At 44.4% G+C, this 23,953-nt stretch overlaps 1 protein-coding gene across 1 annotated transcript in view; it reads right to left on the bottom strand.

Moving 5' to 3' along the window:
* LOC311233477 (cell adhesion molecule DSCAML1-like) overlaps nt 1-23,953 on the bottom strand; it is a gene marked incomplete at its 3' end in the record, with an annotated part of 149,196 nt that overhangs the window by 49,879 nt on the left and 75,364 nt on the right. Inside the window, 3 exon segments of the mRNA XM_084320445.1 lie at nt 7,262-7,381; nt 7,804-8,088; nt 17,678-17,950. Of these exon segments, the coding sequence (XP_084176571.1) occupies nt 7,262-7,381; nt 7,804-8,088; nt 17,678-17,950 (678 nt within the window).

The following is a 23,953-nucleotide window of genomic DNA, read 5'->3' as shown; positions in this document are numbered from 1 at the left end:
TAAGTCTAGTACCAATTAGGACCAGTTAAGATCAGGACCAGTTATATTAGTCGTACTGGCGAATCGCGTCCTGCTCTTCGCCATCGAGATATACCTCATCTCCAGTACCTAGTGTACTCCATCAACGAATAAAAAACAATACACCCAGCACCTGCCAGGCCCCGCCCTAGTGCTACGTACTATATAGCACTAGGCGTGGTCACCACTCGCTCTTCCTCTATTTTCGTTTCCATCATAGCGGATGCGTGCACCCTATGCAACTAGTTGTCATGAAAAGTTTAGAGAAATTGCGTAATATTGAGTGCTTACCGGAGATTTGCTTACCCCTGGAATCTTCGCGGCATGTTCCAACGACACGTCGGGTCTATCCTGATGTTTCCTCGTCTTGTGGCAGCAGATCGAGGGACAGCGTGCGAGGTTTGGCTATCGAGCCGGCTCGTACACAGGTAGGCCCTGTGTCATCAGGCATTAATGCTAGTATTAGTAATGCTGGTTGTTTTGTTACACAACCGAGTTGTGTGTCGGCGCCAGGGGCGGGATGTTTTGGTGAACGTTCCCCTGAAGTGGACGATTTCCAAGCGATCCTGGAGCGCGCTGCTAACACTAATGCTAACGCTAATGCTATAATGCTGGGTCACTGTTCTAATGTTCCCCGCCGTGGGATGTTGCCGCTTTTCCCTCCTCTTAACCGGTTCATTGATGAAGGTCAGTCGGTAGCTAATGTGGGGGGTTTTGCTGAGTCCTATTTACCCTTTTTACGGGTGAATGGGTTGACAACAGGGTGCAGGGCGGGTGTGCCGTGGCTAGGTAGCCAGGTAGCATCGATCCTGTGCCCCGGCAGGGTTGAACGGTGTCCCACCCGGAAGCCGACGCTTGAGAGCGAGTCGGCCCGGCGGGTGGCAGTATGGACTGATGAGAGCTATACTGCTGCAGGATGGAATTTAGCGGCGGCCAGTGTTGTGGCTCAGCTGACTGTTTTTCTGTCCACATTAGCGTCGGGTAGTGGGGCTACAGGACCAGCCGACGCTGAAAACATTTTGCATGTTTTTGGTGTTATAGAGATCTTGACTCAGTCGCAAGCTATAACTGCGGGGAGGATTAGGATGCTATCAACGCTTGTTAATAGGCATTTCTGGTTGGAGCAATCTCCTCTTGGGGAAGAAGAAAGGTTTTCTCTCCTCACGGCTCCTTTTTCCACAGAGGGACTCTTTGGTCGTTCTGCGGAGACGCAGGCGGTTGTTGATCTAGGTCCCACACCGCCTCACACTATGCAGCCAGAGGTTGGAGCACGGCCTCGTCAGCGACTGTGGCAAGGCCCTCGACAGGCGGCCATGTTTCCCCCGCCAGTGGTACCCTGGGCGGAGAGTCAACAGGGGTCCACAAGGCCGACAGCCTTGGCGGCCGAGGGATCGGCCATGTTGGATGTACTCGGCTTGGAAGATACAAGCCGTCGTCATTCTGCCGCGAACAGCCCGCTCCCCGATCACTCCTCTCCCCGTCACCAGCGGAAGAGGGGCTCTGATCGTTTTCCTTTGGCTGCGGGCCGTGAACCTTCTTTGAAGTGCATGCGGCCCCACGTTTCGCTTCTCATGGGGACAGGGGCTGACACCCAGTTGATGGCTGAGCCTGGGTCTGTCCGTGAGAATGTTGTGCTGTCACGTGGCTCCCGCGCCACACGTTGTGTGATTGGTGAGCCTGGTGTTACGGCTGCCACTATTTACAGCAGGGGGACTCGAGGCCTCTTCGTATGAATGCTCAGCACGGGTTACACCGACCTCGCCTTCGCCAGGCGGGGTATCACGTTGATGCCTCCCACTCCCGTGATTTGGGTGGTAGCAATATCACTGCAGGGCTACGGTGTGTAGGAACCCATGGGGTCCTCACGCCTTGCATGTCTAGCTGCGGAACAACTCCTCAGCATGCGCTAGAGGGGTGTTCAGGGGGGGAGCGTGTGTCAACCAGTTTGATGGCAGCTTCTCCCGTATCAAACCGGCCCTTTCTGTCAGGGTCCCCCCTTGGGTGCGACCGCCCTGTCCGCTTTGGCGGGTTCAGAGGCTACGCACAGCTGGAGGGACCGGGCCACCTATCTGCTGTTCCTTGCGGCCCAGCGTCAGTTGACGGCGGGTGCGCTCTGGGATTATTATCACATATGGCGACAAGAATGCCGTTTGGTGGGGTGGATGGAGAGAATGTTGAGGCTGGGGCTTGTTTTGCAGTTCGCACGACCCCACCCTCCGTTCTCAGGTTTGGTGCAGACCCTATTGTCAGGGTCAGCAGCAGTGACAGCTCTGGCCGACGAGATCCAATCTCTGTTGGCGAAGCAGGCCGTAGTCGTGGTCCCGAGAGAGGACGAGATGTCAGGCATCTACTCCCGTTATTTTCTGGTGCCCAAAAAAACGGGAGGGGTCAGACCTATACTGGATCTGTCCGCGTTCAATCGTCTGATTGTGGTGAGACCATTCAGAATGTTGAGCGTCAAACACCTGCTACTTGCTGTCAGAGTGGGAGACTGGTTCACCTCCATAGACCTGAAGGATGCGTATTTTCACATCCCGATTTTCCCTCCTCACAGGAAGTTCCTACGGTTCCTGTTTCAGGGCGTAGCGTACGAGCCTCTACGTCGTCAGGGAATACGAATTCTATTCTATCTCGACGACATTCTGCTCCTCAGCCGGTCGGAGGAGGTCGCCAGGTCTCATACCAGGCTGGTGGTGGAATTCCTCACCAAGCTGGGTTTTGCTGTGAACTGGAAGAAGAGTACGCCTCTTCCCAGTCAACAGGTGGAGTACTTGGGCTTGACATTGAGGTCAAGGCCCATGATTGTAACCCTCTCGGAGCAACGGAGGGTGTCTATCATCCACGCGCTCTGGGGTTTCCGTCCTGGAAAGACGGTCACGGCGCTGCAAGTGAAGCGCCTGCTCGGTATGATGGCATCTGCTCACGCGGTGGTCCCTCTTGGCCTCCTCTTCATGAGGAGGATACAGAGGTGGTTCTCCAGTATGAGAATAGACTCGGTGAGGGACAAATGGAAGCGGTTGATGGTTCCTTTGTCAATATGGGGGGATCTCGCCCATTGGAGGAGGCCCGGTATCCTCACCAATGGGGTCCCCATGGGCAGCAGGCATTCACACGTCACAGTCTTCACCGACGCTTCCCTCACGGGTTGGGGAGGGACGTGTCGGACCAACGCAGTGGGGGGCAGCTGGACGATCCATGCTGCCCGGTCTACCCTGCACATCAATGTGTTGGAATTGAGGGCGGTCCTCAGACGGTTCGCCCACCTGGTGGTAGGCGAGCACGTTCTGGTCAGAACGGACAGTATGACGGCAGCGGCGTATATCAACAGGCAGGGTGGAACACGTTCCACCCGCCTGCACCGGGCGGCGGTCGAACTCTGGCTATGGGCAGCTCTCAGGCTGCGCAGTCTGACGGCGCTCCACATCCCTGGCAAGGAGAATGTGGGCGCGGATATGATGTCTCTGGGCGGTCCTCATCCCGGCAAGTGGGAACTGCGCCAAGACGTAGTCAGGCAGATCTGGGATCGCTTCGGGGAAGCTTCAGTGGATCTGTTTGCGAGCAGACAATCTCACAAGTGCCCCTTGTGGTTCTCGGTCAATCGGGAAGACCATCCCCCTTGGGGGTGGATGCCTTCTCAATGTTTCCATGGCCGCCCGGCCTTCTGTACGCCTTTCCCCCTATACATCTGTTGAGTCAGTTGTTGGAGCGGATACGGAGGGAGCGCAGGACTGTGATCCTGGTTGCGCCGGACCGGGGCACAGCGGTGTGGTTCCCGGTCCTGATCCAGCTACTGGTAGCCCCGCCGTGGCCTGTTCCTTGGTCGGCGAGGGCCCTCTCTCAAGCACACGGGTCGCTGTTTCAGCCCCCGGTGATACGCCAACCTCTGATGGTTTGGCTGGTGAGAGGGTAAGTCTGGAGAGGATGGACCCTTCTGTGGTTGACACCATCCGGAATGCGCATGCTCCCTCCACTGTCGCGCTTTACGCGGGTAGGTGGCATATGTTCCAAGAGTGGTGTAAGGTGGGGGGCAGGGACCCGGTGTCCTGCCCCCTGGATGCTGTCCTTATTTACCTTCAGTCTCTCCTTGATAGACTGTCGGCCTCGACGGTGAGGGTATATGCAGCAGCTATATCCTCTTATCATGTGGGATTTGAGGGTGTTGTTTTGTTCAGCCACCCTCTTGTGAGGCGTTTCCTGCTTGGCACTCGACGCATTAAGCCGGTAAAATGCTTTTTGGCTCCGAGCTGGGATCTTCAATTGATCCTCGGTCGGTTGTCCTTGGCCCCGTTTGAGCCTCTTGAGCAAGCGCCGTTGGAACAGCTGTCGTTCAAGACCGCGTTCTTGCTGGCCGTCACCTCCACTAAACACGTGGGTGAGCTTTGTGCTCTCTCGGTACGGCCAGAGTGCCTGTCTTTTCGTTCCGATAGCGGTGCCACTTTGCGGCCTAATCCTGCCTTCGTGCCAAAAAATATCGAGAGTTCTTTCCGCTCCAGGGATATTATGGTTCAGGCGTTTCATCTGCCTCCTTACGCTAGTGAGTTGGAGGCGGGCCTTCACCTGTCATGTCCGGTCCGGGCTTTGGGGATTTACCTCAGCCGTACTCAGGGCCTCAGGGCTACCGATCAGCTCTTTGTCTGTTACGGTGGCTCTCGTGCTGGTAAGGCACTGTCGAAACAGCGCCTGTCCCATTGGTTGTGCGAGGGCATTGCCCTTTGCTACACGTTGGCCGGGCTGGCTCCCCCTGGGGGCGTCAGGGCGCAATCCACTCGTGGGGTGGCGGCCTCTGCCGCTCTACTGGTGGGGCCTCGTGGAGAACATCTGTGCTGCGGCTTCATGGTCCTCACCGGGTCCCTTCGTAAGGTTTTACCTCATGGACATGACCGGGGGTTCTGTTTCCCAGGTGGTTCTGAGGTCTGTGACCTCTCCTGCTTCCCGTCCTTTGGTGGGGTAGCAGGAGTGTGTGGGTGTGGGCCACAATGTGTTGTGTCACATGTGGTTCTGCCTGTGCTGTGCGTTCGAGAGGTTCTAGTTCCCTCTTGTTCGCACTCGGGTAGAGTTGACTGCCGCCCCCTCTTCATTAGGAAGGATGGGGGAGACGGGACTCCCCTCCCCCCTGATGTGGGCTTTAGGGCCCTCAGGGGGTGCATTTGTCGGTCCTCGCGTCTGCTCTGTCCCCATATCTCGATGGCGAAGAGCAGGACGCGATTCGCCAGTACGACTAATATAACGATAGGTTATGTATATAACCTAGTTATATAAGTACTGGCTGAGCATCCTGCTCTTAGCTTGCCCTGAGGTCCCTTGGGGAAGCTTTTCTTGGGAAACGTTTTTTTCCGAGGAAGAGCGAGTGGTGACCACGCCTAGTGCTATATAGTACGTAGCACTAGGGCGGGGCCTGGCAGGTGCTGGGTGTATTGTTTTTTATTCGTTGATGGAGTACACTAGGTACTGGAAATAAGGTATATCTCGATGGCGAAGAGCAGGACGCTCAGCCAGTACTCATATAATTAGGTTATATACTAGAGGTGGGCATAGATTCATTTTTTTAATCTAGATTAATCTATCTGCAATCCTGGATTTAATCTAGATTAATCTAGATTAAAATGGCTAAAAAAAGAAGAAAAAAAAACCTGCCGAAGGCATTCAAAATGTGTGTTCTACCCAAATAATGACCAGAAGTAAGTCCTTACTTTTTCTTTCCTCCTTATGTTTCTCAGGCCAGGTGGCCCATTACACCATGAGCCCATCTACCGTTTCCAAAATGCATTACAGACTGTTTTATTTGAAGTTGTTTTATTCAGAAGTTAACACAAATAAATAATATTACCAGTACAGTACAGTATCTAGCACTCTCAGGAGCAAAACAGAGAATCATTTCAAACTTGAACTATGTGACATGGCTTGAATCAACTGCTCCAGTGGAGTTGCTCAGTGGCCAATGGTGTCAACTGTGGTTGTACTGGGCAGCTCCCAGGTGTGAATGGAACTGTGTGAATGTGAAGCAGGGCGTTCCTGAAAAAGAGCATATGTGCTCAGCGAACCTACCCTGGGTAAATAAAGGTTAAAAAAAAAAAAATTTAGATTCATGCGTTAATTATATTATCGCGCAATACTAGTATAGCGTTAACGCAGAACGTTAACGCCGTTAACGGCCCAGCTCTATTATATACATAACCTATCGTTAAGCCTAGTACCAATTAGGACCAGTTAAGATCAGTACCAGTTAGGACCAGGACCGGTTAGGACCAGTAAGATTGAGACCAGTTGGGACCAGTTAAGATCAGTACCAATTAGGACCAGTTAGACCCAGTTAAGACTAGTACCAATTAGGACCAGTTAAGATCAGGATCAGTTAAGACTAGTGCCAGTTAAGACTAGTGCCAGTTAAGACCAGTCAAGATCAGTATCAGTTAACATCAGTACCAGTTAAGACTAGTAGCAGTTAGGACCAGTTAAGATCGAGACCAGTTAAGACTAGTACCAGTTAGGACCAGCTAAGATCAGGACCAGTTTAGACCAGTACCAGTTTAGGATAGGTGTTATATCCAACAGTTATCACCTCAAACCTTCATGAATACATGTTTTCATTGTCTATAAGTCATATTAATTTTAGTGCTGTCAGGCGATTAAAGAATTAATCTAATTAATTACAGGATTTGTAATGAATTAATCTAATTAATCACATTTTAATCGCATAACCATTTTAGGCCTGATATTCTATATTCTATAATCATATTTCAAATTGCATGTGTCCGGATGGCAGAATTCAGTACTACAAAACCTTCTGTTTAATCATCTTCCATTTATTAATTTGCTTAGATTTTTCCGGTCTGGTAAATTTTAGCATGGTGTTATTCACAGTCAAAGATAAAAAAAAATTTATTGATATTCTCATTTGGTTACAATTTACTCAAGCCTAGTAACAGACACAGTATTTCTGACACTGGGAATACATTCCCTGAGATCCATAGATGTCCCTAGAATCAGATACCAAGAACATGCAAATGGACCATATTAAAAAAAAGTCTGTAAATGTGTATTTTACGTTCTTATGGAATGAATGAGATTAAAAAAAATTAAAAGAAAAGAAATATATATATATTTTTTTAATTAATTTTGAGTTAATTTTCATAACGCAATAATTTGCTGTTTAATTCATTAAAATAATTAACGCGATAAACTGACAGCCCTAATTAATTTGCCATCTTGTTGGCTCTGAACTGTTGCAGGCTGTTGTGTTCACCTTTGGCATGTTTCCACATGACCTTTGGAGGCGGGTATCCCTCTACAGAACAGTTCAGGACCCCAGCCTTGCCGTAAATACCATCCTGATTGTTGGGTTGAACCACGAAACGTGGAGGCACTAGAAAATAAGAGAAGAAATTACCATCAGCAAAGAACATTTTCTGAATGGAAAATATGAAAAGAAAATATTGATATATATACAGTATTAGAAAATGGTAAAGTGCTTGACATAATGTGCAATGTTTCACTATAAAAGGCCTAATCCATGAACCAAATGTAAACAAAGAAATAGCTACTTATACACCTGCATATAAACCATATAACACTGTATAATAGCATGCACAATAATGCTGTATATACTATATAAATATTTATTCTTCTTGTAAACAATGCAGTAAAATATATCCATTCTGATTTACAATGGGTTGATAAGGTTCCAAAAATCTTATTTTCCCTCTACAGATCAAACCGTTAAAAAATGTATGTAGCCTAAATACACCTCACATTGATATGGCAAAGACAAATCCCTCCCTCCCTCACCAGTGACGATCAGCTGTCTCTCCCAGCTGACGGTAGCCGCGGCATTGCTGGCGATGCAGGTGTAGTTCCCGTTGTGCTTCAGCGTCACCTTGGAGATCTGCAGGGAGCTCATGAACTCCTTGGTCTCTATGGCGACGCCAGACGAGGAGCCGGGCACGATGAGCTGCCCATCCTTGTGCCAGGCGATGCGTATGGGCATGTCCCCGGACGACACCACGCAGGCGATGTACATGAGCTTCCCCACCGAGGTGGAGGGGATGTCGAAGGGCTGGATCAACGGAGGTACTGGGTGGAGAGAGAGAGGAGATGAATAAGAGATTATTAGAGCTGGGCGATTAGTCTCCCCCTACCCCACCCCCCCATACTAGTTTGAGCTTGTGTTGAGAGAGAGGAGGGAGCCACGGCACGTTTCTCCAGTTATTTTGAAACGTCTTTGGTAACTTGTAGAATATGACAAAAAGGCAGCCTTTGGTCGAGAAGAAAGGTAAAACAAATTCAGTCGTCGTCATATGATGTTCTCAAATCAATGAGTAATGGTGTTTAATAATTATGATTTCAATATCAATCAAAATAATCATGATTATGATTTTTGCCATAATCGAGAAGCCCTAATTATTATATTACAGGAGGAGATAGGTCAGAGTGACAGAAGGCGATGGAGATCGCTGTAGCGCTATAGGGTTAAAGGAACACTCCAACATTTTGGGAAATTAGCTTATTTAACATCTTCCCTGGAGTTAGACAAGAAGATACATACCTTTGTCGTCTCTGTGCGTGCATTAGGCATCGGGAACGCCTGCCCCGTTAGCCTAGCTTAGCGTCATTCACTGGAAGTAGGTTACACATTTAGCCTAGTTCCCAACAGTCATGACAGTCATTTATAAATTTATAAATATTTATTTAACAGTAATTTATCGATTAGGGTGAAGTCCAGCAGGATCTACCAGAAGTCTAGAAAGTAGAAAGTAGCACTGGTGACGTGAAATCACTGCGCCCAGACAGCAGTGGTTCGGCAAAAAATTGTTCTGAGTATATCTGCTTAGAAAACGGAAATGTCTAATTCAATTATTTTTTATTTCTCCATGTGGTAAATACACAGGTCGGTCACAACATGTTTACAGAGTTATATTTCGATTGTATTTGGAGTGTATTTCATGACTGTTGGGAACTAGGCTAAATGTGTAACCTACTTCCAGTGAATGACGCTAAGCTAGGCTAACGGTGCAGGCGTTCCCGATGCCTAATGCACGCACAGAGACGACAAAGGTATGTATCTTCTTGTCTAACTCCAGGGAAGATGTTAAATAAGCTAATTTCCCAAAATGTTGGAGTGTTCCTTTAAGGCTCAATCATAATTATTCCGGATGGGACGGACTCCACTGGGTTCCGTTGTGGACTTTGTGCATACCTTGCATTCGCATATAATATGACCGGGCATGTGCCCTGATCAAGGCAAAGGATTTCGGACTGTCTGTCCATGTAGTGTATGAGCCCTGTACTTCTAGACTAGGTGAGGGTCCTTATGTCCTGTACTTCTAGACTAGGTGAGGGTCCTTATGTCCTGTACTTCTAGACTAGGTGAGGGTCCTTATGTCCTGTACTTCTAGACTAGGTGAGGGTCCTTATGTCCTGTACTTCTAGACTAGGTGAGGGTCCTTATGTCCTGTACTTCTAGACTAGGTGAGGGTCCTTATGTCCTGTACTTCTAGACTAGGTGAGGGTCCTTATGTCCTGTACTTCTAGACTAGGTGAGGGTCCTTATGTCCTGTACTTCTAGACTAGGTGAGGGTCCTTATGTCCTGTACTTCTAGACTAGGTGAGGGTCCTTATGTCCTGTACTTCTAGACTAGGTGAGGGTCCTTATGTCCTGTACTTCTAGACTAGGTGAGGGTCCTTATGTCCTGTACTTCTAGACTAGGTGAGGGTCCTTATGTCCTGTACTTCTAGACTAGGTGAGGGTCCTTATGTCCTGTACTTCTAGACTAGGTGAGGGTCCTTATGTCCTGTACTTCTAGACTAGGTGAGGGTCCTTATGTCCTGTACTTCTAGACTAGGTGAGAGCCCTTATGTCCTGTACTTCTAGACTAGGTGAGAGCCCTTATGTCCTGTACTTCTAGACTAGGTGAGAGCCCTTATGTCCTGTACTTCTAGACTAGGTGAGGGTCCTTATGTCCTGTACTTCTAGACTAGGTGAGAGCCCTTATGTCCTGTACTTCTAGACTAGTTGAGAGCCCTTATGTCCTGTACTTCTAGACTAGGTGAGAGCCCTTATGTCCTGTACTTCTAGACTAGGTGAGAGCCCTTATGTCCTGTACTTCTAGACTAGGTGAGAGCCCTTATGTCCTGTACTTCTAGACTAGGTGAGAGCCCTTATGTCCTGTACTTCTAGACTAGGTGAGGGCCTTTATGCTAGCATAGCAAAGATGGTGGAGTCTACTAATCAAACGAAAACAGAGCCCAAACAAAACCAAATAGTTTAGCTAAAACTCGCTCAAATTTGTCTTGTCTTTTTGTCAAAAAGACAAATCTGTTAGTTAGCAACAAGATGAATTTCTGTTTTTGAGGTGAAAGCAGCGACCTCGAACGAGTCCCCAGACTGGAAAACATTCATTGTGACCAGGCTCAACACTCCTCGCAGACACTACATATGCCTCGTCTCCACCAGCCAGGGTTTAGCCGTGCTGTGGCCTGTCTGGCACACAGTGAGTGTCTCCATTGTCTTTAGAACCTGGACAAACCTGGCTGGACCCCGGCTGAGACAGACACCTTTCACAACCTGGCCAGACCTGGCTGGGACTGTTGTATCATCATGATTTAGCTTGTGTACCACAGTTGCTGGTGTGGATTTTGAAAGGTTGATTAGCAACCGGAGAGTTTACAGGAAACACGATGGAGACAAACCCTCAAAAAAGTCTCCAGTGCATTCCAGCAGCGTTACAGCTAACGCTAACGGTTCGGGACTCTTTCCTTTGGATGAATATAGTGAGAGGGAGATGGTGTGGAACAGGGTTAGTGAGGTGCCATCTGGAGCACCGCTGAGAGAGAGAGACAGAGGGAGAGAGAGAGGGGGGGGGGTGGAGAGAGAGAGAGAGAGGGGGAGAGAGAGAGAGAGAGAGAGAGAGAGAGAGAGAGAGAGAGAGAGAGAGAGAGAGAGAGAGAGAGAGAGAGAGAGAGAGAGAGAGAGAGAGAGTGGGAGAGAGAGAAGGTCACAGAGAAGCCTATTGGCCAGTGTTTCCCTCTACTCTGCCCACCCCTCCCTTTCTCTGGTAGGAGTCCAACTGGCAGCAGGAAGTCATTCCGTTGCCATAGTAATAGAGGTGGTGGTGGGAAGGGGGGCAGTGGGTGGGGTACCACAGCTGAGACATCTGGGGGATTTAATCTAGGCCTCATTATTATTCATCTAATTAAATCAGAGACACACTCTCTCTCTCTCTCTCTCACACACGCACGCGCGCATGCACACACACACACACACACACACACACACACACACACACACACACACACACACACACACACACACACGTACACACACACATGTACACAGGCGCAAACAAGCTTAAACACCTCTCCAGCTGCCTCACAACCATCCATGGCCGCAGCCTTCAGAGATACGACGATACAGGAGCCCATGTTTAAGCCTTCATGTGTTTACTGTATCTCTCCTATGGCCCTCCTCTTGTCTCTTACCTTTTGTTTACATTTGTTTACCTGAAATACACAGTGCATACTGCACTGTGTAGTTCAGGGAGCTAAATGTGAAAAATGTGATTGTATAATATATTATTCTCATAACTGAATAAACAAACTGCACCTTGGAGGAAGGGTCCTGGAACACCGTTTGAAGCCAGCAAGTTACCTGGCATTTTATGGTTTAACTGTGGTTGTGTACAATGGGAGGGACCGCAATTCATCTATCACCATCTATCACCATCTATCACCATCTATCACCATCTATCAACATCTATCACCATCTATCTATCTATCTATCTATCTATCTATCTATCTATCTATCAACCATTTTTTTTTCTTTTTCTTTTTACTTAATTTTTTAGCGTTTATCGCTTTTCTGGTCAAGCATGACCGACAGAAACAGGTTGAAATGGGATGTAGAGCAGGGGAAGACATTCTGAGAAATGACGGCTGGTCCGGGAATCGAACTCGTGTCCCCCAGATCCGTGACGAGCACGGTTTTCCCCGACGCAGAAATAGCGCCGAGATATGCGGTGAGCTACGGTAGCTCCCCAGGTGACCGATTTTTTAAGCCAAATATCACTTCAATCCTATTAAGTTAGTTCAAGTTAGTTATTCATTTATATGTGCTATTTATGAGAGGGCTAACTTGTTGCAAAATAATAATGATAATAATAATAGCCTCATTAAAATACTATTGTTGCTTCGGTTGTTTTCAGCGTTTTATGTGCATAATCTGTTATTTAGTTTGAAATGTTCGTTGAAATAAGTAGATTTTTCGTTTTTGTTTATTTATTAAGTTAATATAAAACCATATAGTCACATTTTAGAATACAATAGAATAGAATTTTAGAATACAACTAGAAACACTGTCCTGGCCTGCTTCTAAGTTCAGTGGCCTGACAAAAAAAAATTTGGATTTTTTATTTTTATTTATAAATCATCTCGCGGCCCTCCCGTGGCTGCTCGCGGCCCACCTTTGGGTCGCGACCCCGACTTTGGGAACCACTGGTCTAAACGATATGGAAACCGACTTGAGTACTTGTGCTGACAAGGTGGAAGTGATAGATGCTAGATGTGGGGCTCTAGAAGGAATCAACGATAAGCTAATGGCTAAGCTAACCGACGTTGAATACCGTATCCGTCGACCTAATATTCGCATAATAGGACTGGATGAGTCCGTGAATTGCGACCAACCCAATGTCTTGTTTGCAAAGGTACTGGTTGATATTCTGGGGGTGGGGATCCTCCCTACAACACCCGAATTGGATCAGTGTTACAGAGTCGGGGCCAAAGCTGCAAATAACTCCAGGCCTAGAGTAGTTATTGCTAGCTTACGTCAAATTGGAATAAAAGAAATAATTGTTCGAGAGGCACGGAAGAGGAGGGGTAAACTGGTATACAGAGGGAACCCAGTCCAAATCTATGAAGATTACTGTCCCGAAGGCGTGAATGCCTTCTACAACGCTGTTCCAGTTCCGCGTTGCCGTTTTGCGCTCTGATTGGCAGAGCGCGCGCATGTGCATGAGCCGCGACGCGCTCCTCAGCCAGGCTCCGCTTAAGGCAATTTATACAAATGGAAGTATTGATTACGCCGTAACGAATCATTAAAAAAATATACCCTTAACTGGAATATGTTGTGCCTTTACACATATGTTGGATTATGTAATTGGTTTGTCATGACAAACCAATAAAAAATCGCGAATTAACCGGTGGCTACAACAACACACAGTAACTACATGCATCATTGTTTAAACAGAAATCAATTATTTTAATATAACAGTCCGGTTCTGTGTTTGTTTGTGTCTGTAGATTGTTGGTGAACAACTAACTTTAGGTTAGTTTAACGCGTCCGTGTCCAGTTGTAAACAATGAATTCTTTAAGAGCGGTTTTGAATGTGGGTAGGGATTCACATTCCTTTACAGCTTTGGGTAGGGCGTTCCACATTGATGTGGCATAATTGCGAAACGTGTTTAGTCCCTTGTTTGAGTTGAATCTGGGTTTAACATGATTTGTTGAGCTTCCTCTGGTGTAGTGGTTGTGGTATTCACTGACCTTTGGGAAGTATTTTGACATGTACATGGGTACCTTAGTCGTGTAGTGTATCTTGTAGACCAACCTTCTTGAAGACCCAAGAGGACGCCACGTTCTAGGCTACAGTATACTGTTTTTGTGCAGTTAGCACTTCGTTATGGCTTAAACGCCAAGCGGCGTCATATAATTTCGATACATTTGTTTTTATAAATAGGTTAATTATGCGACGCTGGATATCGCCTAGATACTTTATTTAAATGTTTCGCTACATCTGATATAAGGGGGGTTTGGTCGGTTTTATTTTGTATAACCATTGTACGTCCACTAAGGCTGGGGAGATAAATGCTAGCTGTTTAAATGATCTATGACTTTTATGCATGTCATATACGTTGCGCCATGACTTGGCTTAATACCTCCGTGGGTCCGTGTAGGCATACACACATTGGGGGATATCTTCGATGACCATGGTCTTCGCAGTTATCGACATATTCAACAAATTTGACCTCACCAGTTCCACTTATCTCTTCTATCTACAAATAAGAGCAGCTTTGAAGGCTCACAGAGTTCCATTAGATATTCCACTTGAGCACCACAGATTTCACAAATTATTTTATGACAAGGAGACGTCGAGAGGCTTCGTCTGACTTTTATCGCCACTTACTTACGTCCTCATATAAGGTCCTTCCCCTAGACTCGGTCTGGAGGAAGGATATCCCAAACCTGGAAGTAGATTTTGATTGGGATGCAGTCTGGGAAAATGTTCGGCTATCATCACGCAACCCAGATCACCAACAGATTAATCTTAACTTTATTCATAGGACTTACCTGACCTCTAGACGATTGCACCTAATGGGTCTCAGACCGGACTCTCGATGCTCCTTGTGTTCAAACGATGCTATTGGTACATATATGCATATGTATTGGGAATGCCCTCCTGTCAAGACTTTCTGGGAAAATATCACCACTCAATTATCAGAATTTTTGTCTCTGACCATACCGACACTGCCTTCTGTATTATTGTTGAATGATGTTTCTCAATTATTGACCTCTGTACATGTAAAGAGACTAATTTTGGCGGGTCTTACGGCTGCCAATAACGCAATAATCCTGCGTCACGCTGGATTCAACCGGATAAAATGTGCCGGAAGGCATGGGTTCTCACCTATCTCGATGTGATTTATCTAGAGATATCCACTGCACGAATTTGAGGTGTTAATGAAGCCAGCATAGCAGTATGGATAGCTGTGGTGGATAAGATAAAGGAACGGATATAAATTTGGAATTTTCTAATGCTGAATGAAGTAGTGGATGTATAGTCCAAGTGGGGGTCCTGAGGGGGGGGGGGAGAGCAAGCAAGAGCCCATGTATTGTATTTATTATTTTTATGTCTTTTAATCTACTCTCATTCTGATTTAATTACTGGACTGTCATTATTGTTATTATTATTTCTGTTAATGTCCTGTGATTTATCGTTGATTATTACTGTTACTGTACAGTTTGTCTTGTTTCATGTTAAAAAAAAGGGAAAATAAAAAACATTTGTTCAAAAAAAGATATTAAGCACTGTTATTTTTTGCTCAAATAATAAAATGGTGTGTGATGCAAGTGACTTCTAAAGGGCACATACAATTCTAAGAATAAAAAGGTCAATGGTCCTTATTGTGAAGGATTATGAGCAGAATAGACAGCAGGGAGCCTTGATGAATGTTACAATTTATAAATATATATACATAGCTGCAAGCAGTAATTCATTAATTGTATCTATCTATCTATCTATCTATCTATCTATCTATCTATCTATCTATCTATCTATCTATCTATCTATCTATCTATCTATCTATCTATCTATCTATCTATCTATCTATCTATCTATCTATCTATCTATCTATCACCATCTATCACCATCTATCACCATCCATCATCATCTATCACCATTTATCACCATCTATCTATCTATCTATCTATCTATCACTATCTATCTATCTATCTATCTATCTATCTATCTATCTATCTATCTATCTATCTATCTATCTATCTATCTATCTATCTATCTATCTATCTATCTATCTATCTATCTATCTATCTATCTATCTATCTATCTATCTATCTATCTATCTATCTATCTATCTATCTATCTATCTATCTATCTATCTATCTATCTATCTATCTATCTATCACCATTTATCACCATCTATCTATCTATATATCTATCTATCTATCTATCTATCTATCTATCTATCTATCTATCTATCTATCTATCTATCTATCTATCTATCTATCTATCTATCTATCTATCTATCTATCTATCTATCTATCTATCACCATCTATCACCATCTATCACAATCTATCACCATCCATCTATCACCATCTATCATCATCTATCACCATTTATCACCATCTATCTATCTATCTATCACTATCTATCTATCTATCTATCTATCTATCTATCTATCTATCTATCTATCTATCTATCTATCTATCTATCTATCTATCTATCTATCTATCTATCTATCTATCTATCACTATCTATCACCATCCATCTATCACCATCTATCATCATCTATCACCATCTATCACCATCTATCATCATCTTCAAGGTCAATCATTTGTTGCGCCATCGGAGCAGGAAGGGGTTTTCACTGCACTAAAACTACACACCAGCACTAAAACTACACACCAGAGGGGAGCTCCAGTAGCTCACCGCATATCTCGGCGCTATTTCTGCGTCGGGGAAAACCGTGCTCGTCACGGATCTGGTGGACACGAGTTCGACTCCCGGACCCGCCGTCATTTATCAGAATGTCTTCCCCTGCTCTACATCCCGTTTCAACCTGTTTCTGTCGGTCATGCTTGACCAGAAAAGCGATAAACGCTTATAAAAAAAAAAAAAAAAAAAAAAAAAAAAACTACACACCAGCACTAAAACTACACACCAGCACTAAAACTACACACCAGCACTAAAACTACACACTAAAACTACACACGACACTAAAACTACACACCAGTACTAAAACTACACACAACACTAAAACTTAAACTACACACCAGTACTAAAACTACACACGACACTAAAACTAAAACTACACACGACACTAAAACTACACACGACACTAAAACTAAAACTACACATGACACTAAAACTACACACCAGTACTAAAACTACACACGACACTAAAACTACACACCAGTACTAAAACTACACACAACACTAAAACTACACACCAGTACTAAAACTACACACGACACTAAAACTACACACCAGTACTAAAACTACACACGACACTAAAACTACACATGACACTAAAACTATACACCAGCACTAAAACTACACACGACACTAAAACTACACACCAGTACTAAAACTACACACCAGTACTAAAACTACACACAACACTAAAACTACACACCAGTACTAAAACTACACACCAGCACTAAAACTACACACCAGTACTAAAACTACACAACAGCACTAAACTAAACACCAGCACTAAAACTACACACCTCCACTAAAACTACACACCACCACTAAAACTACACACCTCCACTTAAACTACACATGGAAAAACATATGCTCAAATGGCTATAGAAATAGTGAATCACTATATAAATAACTATATACAAAGTATTTATATGGTAAAAGCACAGGAATACTACAGAAGGACTATAGTGAATCACAAACTGAAACTAAACTGAAAAGGAAATGAAATTTAGAAAAATAAAGTAAATATACAAACCAAGAAGGATATCATAAAACTGTAGCGACCCTCCCTCTCCCTCTCTTTCTCTCTCTCTTTCTCTCTCTCCCTCTCTCCCTCCCTCTATCTTTCTCTCTCTCCCTCTCTTTCTCTCTATCTCTCTCCCTCTCTCCCCCTCCCTCTCTTTCTCTCTCCCTCTCTTTCTCTCTCCCCTCTCTTTCTCTCTCTCCCTCCCTCTCTCTCTCTCCCTCTCTTTCTCCCTCTCTCTCTCTCCCTCTCTCTCTCCCTTTATCTTTCTCTCTCTCCCTCTCCCTCCCTCTCTCTCTCCCTCTCTTTCTCCCTCTCTCTCTCCCTCTCTCTTTCCCTCTCCCCCTCCCTCTCTCTCTTTCTCTCTCTCCCTTTCTTTCTCCCTCTCCCTGCCTCTCTCTCTCTCTCTCACCCCCCCTTTACCTTTGACGGTGACGTGGACGGTCTGGTTGATTGACACCTGCGGCTGGATCAGAACGCTGCACAGGTAGGTGCCCTCGTCGGCGCCCTTCTGGACGTCGGTCAGCCTGAGGGTGCCGTTCTCAAACACCACCTGCCGGTGGTTGTCGGGCAGCTGCATGCCGTCCTTCAGCCACTTGATGGAGTAGTACGGGTAGCCAATGACGCGGCACGTGATGTAGGTGTTCCGCCCCGCCACCGCCGTGATGTCACGCATGGCCCTGATCCGGGGTGCACCTGGAGGACACAGGAGAAGAGGGGGAGGGCGCGGGAGGGAGGGGAGAGTCAAGAAGAGAGAGAGTCAAGGAGAGAGAGTCAGAAAGAGAGAGAGAGAGAGAGAGAGAGAGAGAGAGAGAGAGAGAGAGAGAGAGAGAGAGAGAGACACACACACAGAATAGGGGTAGAGACATACAGAGAGAGAGTCAGAGAGAGAATAGGGGAGATATGGACAGAGTGAAAGAGTCAGAGATGAAGAGAGAAAGGGCATGGTAGAGGGGGCAGGTTGAATAGATAAAGGTTGGGGGGGGGGGGGCAGAGTGATTGGGGCAAGTCGAGGGGCAGAGAGGGAGGTTAGTTTTGCTCCCTTAAGCCCTTAAATCAGACTGAAGGAATATTTCTGTTGATGCTGTTGTTGGAACCTATCTGATCATTATGTGAATTTCTACAGTCTATGTGGTGTAAACTCTCTACGTTACCCTTGATTAAAGTGGCCTGACTGAGAAGCCTCTGGGGCTTAGAGAGAGAGAGAGAGAGAGAGAGAGAGAGAGAGAGAGAGAGAGAGAGAGAGAGAGAGAGAGAGAGAGAGAGAGAGAGAGAGATTTAAAGTTGAGACAAAAGGACAAGACAAATGCACAAGTATGTATATCATAAGTTAACGCATTTCCTATTGCCATTTTTCTTTGATATTAAAGGAACACGCCAACATGATCGGAAATGCACTTACCGTCTGCTCCAGAATTGGACAAGAAGATACCAATTTCCTCTCTGTGTGTTCAGTAGAAAGCTGCAAGCCAGCCTAGCTTAGCACAAATGAATGGAAGCGGATACGGACCACTAGCCTAGCTTAATGCACTGAGAGAGGTGTTTTTGGCCAACAGCTAGGCCATCTGCTTCCATTAATTTGTGCTAAGCTAGGCTAGCTTGAAGTTGGATACTGTAGCTTTTTATTGAATGCACAGAGAGGAAATTGGTATATATCTTCTTGTCTGACTCTGGAGAAGAAGGTAAGCAAGCACATTTCCCATAATGTTGGCGTGTTCTTTTAAAGGGAAGAACATACATCAACCATATAGTGTCATTGGGTCTCATTCCCGAACGGATTTACAACCAAAAATGTCCTCTTAGGCAGATTTCTGCCCATTTAAGACATATTAGGGCTGGTAGCGCGATTCCCCAAATTTTCCTGAGATCAGATTTGAGCGTGGTTGAGAGCAGATTTAAGAGTGCTGAGGAGCACACTTATGATTGATTGACTAATTGAACATTTTATTAACTTGACAGACTCATAGTGTTCTCATAGTGATTCCTTCATGTCAACGCTACAGGCCTCCTTGGAATTAATTACTTAATCATAATTAAAATAAATATGACAATATTTGTATGATAAGAAATTACGCATTTGATGTTGGAAAAATAAACAATATGGATTTATCTGATCACAGGGCAGCTGGATTAACCATATCTGAACCAGCTATTTTGGACAAATGTATAATTACTTTAATTACTCAGATATTCAAACACAATTATGCAATTATTGTGAAATGATTGAAAATAATAATAATTTAATGCCTTCTGTGGAATTTGTATTTCTTATTTGTTACATATCTGTTTTAACACTTTCACTGCCACTCACGAGTATTCTCGGAATTATTAATATCTTGTTGAAAGCCACTCACGAGATTTCTCAGAAAAAAGCGCCCCCTATCGTCTCCCAGATGACATAAGGGATTTTGGAATGGACTCAATGTAAATGGATGGGGGAAAAAATCCTGTACTCCACATTTTCCAGTCCACCCATGCAGCCGGAGTACCAGGGTTCATTCAGGGGGCTCTGAGCCCTGCGGAATCATGTACTGCACTGTACACACGGTGGATCTATACACTTATCGATTTTTTCGAATGGTGCTCAGGAATTGGAATATACCAGTTGGATACCATCTGATGTCAGGTAAGGAATCTATGTTATCAGTGTTAGGATAATCAGACTCATTTTGATGAAGATATAGGCTGTTTTGTGAAATGGGCTCTATAGGTTTTACTGAAAAAATGCAAGAGGAAATGAACACGGCGATTATCAGCGCGCGCCTCTAATGGGCGTGCGTGTATGTATAATATTGATCATCTAGCGTTTATTTGAAAACGATTCATAAATAGGCCGACAAATATCAACGTTCTGGAATATTCCAGTAAAAGACGATTTTCATAGAATGCCCCAGAATGGACTGTTTTTTACCTCAAAACGGGTGCTTTTCAAAATGCTCTCAAACGGAAATGAAGCGATAAAAAACCAATCTGCCTTGACAGCACTGACTGGAAAAGGATTCTTTGATAAGCGACGGGCAGATTAGACACATAGCCATAATTTAAAACATAGATTAGGCGATATTAACGATAACATTAAAGTGGATGGTGGCATTGAAGCGCTAACTCTGGCGCCACCTCGTGGCATAGAAAGTGTTAATGATTAATTATATACATTTGAAAGAATGCAGGTCAACATACAATATATCCCATTGATTGGTATACAATGGGACAGACCTTTGTTTGATATAGCTATAAACCTGCATTCCTTCGAATATATCATTAATCAATTAAACTTATATTGAAATACACTATATAGCCTATACACCAACACTGAAATGACAGTGGATAAATAAATAAGAACTAAAGCTAATCGTGTGGAAATAGACTGCATTAATATTCCATAAGTCTTGTGTGCGCCAGTATAGCCTACGTGTCTAATGAATGAACAGTATATAGGCTTATATTATTCAAATTACTTGTTTCATTAGGATTTAGTAGATACTATATACAGGCCTGTACACTGCGATGATATGATCGCAAATTGCCCCCTAATTTGGTCCGTGCGAGTTTAAAATAATATCTGGGGGCAAGCTTGCGAGTGGTGATTTCAACCCTTCATTCGCATTTCACTCCTAAATTAATCCATACAAATTGTAGTAAAACATTAGCCTACAACCAGGGCTGTACAGTGCAATATAATGTTGCGGTTGTAATTTCATTAGACAGACCAGCGCGGACCTTTAATAACATGCAATTTAATTGACACGAGCAATGAGCTAACGGTAGCTTCTAACCAAGGTCTCCATTAGGATTATGCTAAGCTAACTAGCGATCTCTGCTAACCCTGGAAAACGGTCAAAGCGGACTCCACAAGACTAGTTCCATTCGTGAGGAAAGGGGGTGGGTTATATTGACAACGCTTGACAACAGAAGTTTAAACATAACTTCATATTTATTGGTTATTCGTTTCTGTATATCATTCAATTCCCATCTCCGTGTGTCTCCATCTCTTCCTGTTTACATTCGAGTGTGACGTCATCACCTACGGCAGCTTAGACGATCAAAACCCGAAGGGGGGCTCTCTCTCTCTCTCTCTCTCTCTCTCTCTCTCTCTACATTCAATGATTTAAAGTAGCCAAATGTTACACACAGTATAAATACTAACTGGATAGTTGATGATATAAACATTTAATTTCATTATCTGAAATATTCTAAAATCATTAAGTCTGTGTGATTATTATTTTCTCACAGTAGTGTGTGTATATATATATATATATATATATATATATATATATATATATATATATATATATATATGTATATATGTGTGTGTGTGTTTGGCTAAAGTGGATAGAAAACACAGTACTGTGTAAAAGGCACCCAAGAGTTTTTATATAAATTGTCTTAGATGTAAATAATTTTTTTTATTAGTGTGTCAGTAGACTACTCTTAGTACATTTTCATTAAATTATTTTTTAAAGCATCTTCATGGTTTAATAATGCAAACATATGTTGCAGGGACTTATTATAATCATCATATTGGCGTGACTGTATGCATCAAAGGGTTCAATCAAGCATTTTTAAGTGCTTTAGAGGAAATGTCAAAATATCGCGATATCATTTAGAGGCCATATCGCCCAGCCCTACTATAATGGTAAAATAGTTATTTAAAAATGTGCCCCTAAAAAATATTCTTTGCCCCTAAATTTCTCATTTAGGGGCAAGTGTGCCCCTAGTGAAAAAGCTTAGCGTACAGCCCTGATATATATGCTCTGCCCTACGTACAGTATAAGTACAGTCTGTACTTATACTGTACGTAGGGCAGAGCATATATATAGTATCTGCTAAATCCTAATGAAACAAGTCATTAATGGAATAATAAGCCTATACTGCGTTCATTAATTACGCGCGTAGGCTATACAGTACTGTGCATGCTTCCCACGGCTGCATCATTAGTTGCCTTATAAGGAGCTCTGGAGGAGTTGTTTTGTATGCAAATGTCCTGAACGGGAACGCGTGTTCGTGGTTGAGACATGGTGCCATTCCCCAACGCAGATATCTCAGGTGCGAACGTTTGAGACACTTAAGACATATTACCAGCGTGTTGAGGACTCAGAGTGAACTTGTCATTGATTCTGTCTCAGTCGGTTCCAAGATAAGTCTTCCAAGAGAACTCTTTAGAAAATATTGGGGAATGAGACCCACTGTTACCTTTTGGAAGTCAGGATTTCAGGAGTCACTATGTCAAAATAACAATATCAACCCAGGGTGAGAGTTTTGATGTGACATGTTGGGGCCTCATTCTGTTGAAACGCCCAGGCCCTCTGTTAACAGAATCAGGCTATAGGGCGACAATAATGTGGTCAAGAGGCATCGTTTCTATCTTGAGCCTTAACTGGCGTGGTTTATTTATTTCACATGGCAGAGCAGTAACACATGAGTCCTTCTCGTGAGAGGTAGGTGGGGGGAGAGAAAGAATGGGAGGAGACATCTCTATTTATACTCGCCACCTGGTGGTGTTCCTGAGTGGCTCCGCCTAGAGCGCCCTCTAGTGGAAACAGTTATATATGCAGTTAGACAGTTCCTAGTGGAAACAGTTATATATGCAGTTAGACAGTTACTAACAATCCTACCTAGAACCTCTGACTTCAACACCCTCCCACTCTGACTGTCTTCTATGTTGATGATTTGAATGATGCACGTCTATTGGCAATGTCACTCACTCACTCTTTCACTCACGGTTACTCGATCTTCCCCTAGTGGCAGTTCACAGGCATTGCACCTTGTGTAAGACGAGGTTTCTTTGCATCTATGACTAGGCCTGCCGCGATAAGCAATAAATCGATTAATTGCCGCGATAATTAAAATGAATGCAATGATTTTGACGGGCGCGATTAATTGCTATTTGCGCGTTTGTTTTAATGAGGCGGACCCAGTGCCCCTTGTCAGTCACTGTCCGTGTTGGGAGGCGGGCCGCTGGCTTTACTACAGAGCACAGCACAGGAGTCTTGTGTCTATTCTACTAGCATTAACGTTACTCATACAAACAGAGTAAACACAGTTTTCAATCAATCAATAACAACATTAACGAGACCCTCGTTGTGTCTATTCTGCTAACGCTAACGTTACCTCTCATTGTGTCTATTCTACAAGCGTTAACGTTAGCTAGGCTGTCTATGCTAACGTTAACGAGCATTAGGCTAACAAGCTGTAACGTTACCAGTCGCGTCTATTTGCTAACGTTAGCATTAGGTAATAACCGGTTTAAAATGGATGGTGATTACCTCACGTTGTGTCTATTCTACTAGCATTAACGTTACTCATACAAACAATCAATAGCGAGTTATATTGATCACGCTATGTACGATAGCCATGCTAAAACGCTAGCACAACATTAGCACCTAACCTAACAACAAGCCTTAACAAGTCAGCGATCTTTTTGCGAGACTAAACTCTCCGCTCGGTGGCAAATTGTGTTGATGTCGGTTTTGTTTAATCAATAAATGAGGCAGAATACACAGTGACTGTATCCTTTGTTTATTGCACTTGTGCCTGCTGCAAACATAATGATTATGAAATCCTAGAGACGCGTCTCTATTCAGTGGTCTGCAGTGTTTCACGTGACTTTTCTGGTACCCAAAAAGTACCTATAATCACAACAATACTTCCGGTCCGGTCGGTGGGCTTCAAAATAAAAGTCTTAAACACCGGAAAAGA

The sequence above is a fragment of the Notolepis coatsorum genome (genome assembly GCF_963971535.1).
Source record: "Notolepis coatsorum genome assembly, chromosome: 8".
NCBI lineage: Eukaryota > Metazoa > Chordata > Actinopteri > Aulopiformes > Paralepididae > Notolepis > Notolepis coatsorum.
Note: the sequence above shows the minus strand (reverse complement) of the source record. Positions and strands in the feature narration are given on the sequence as shown.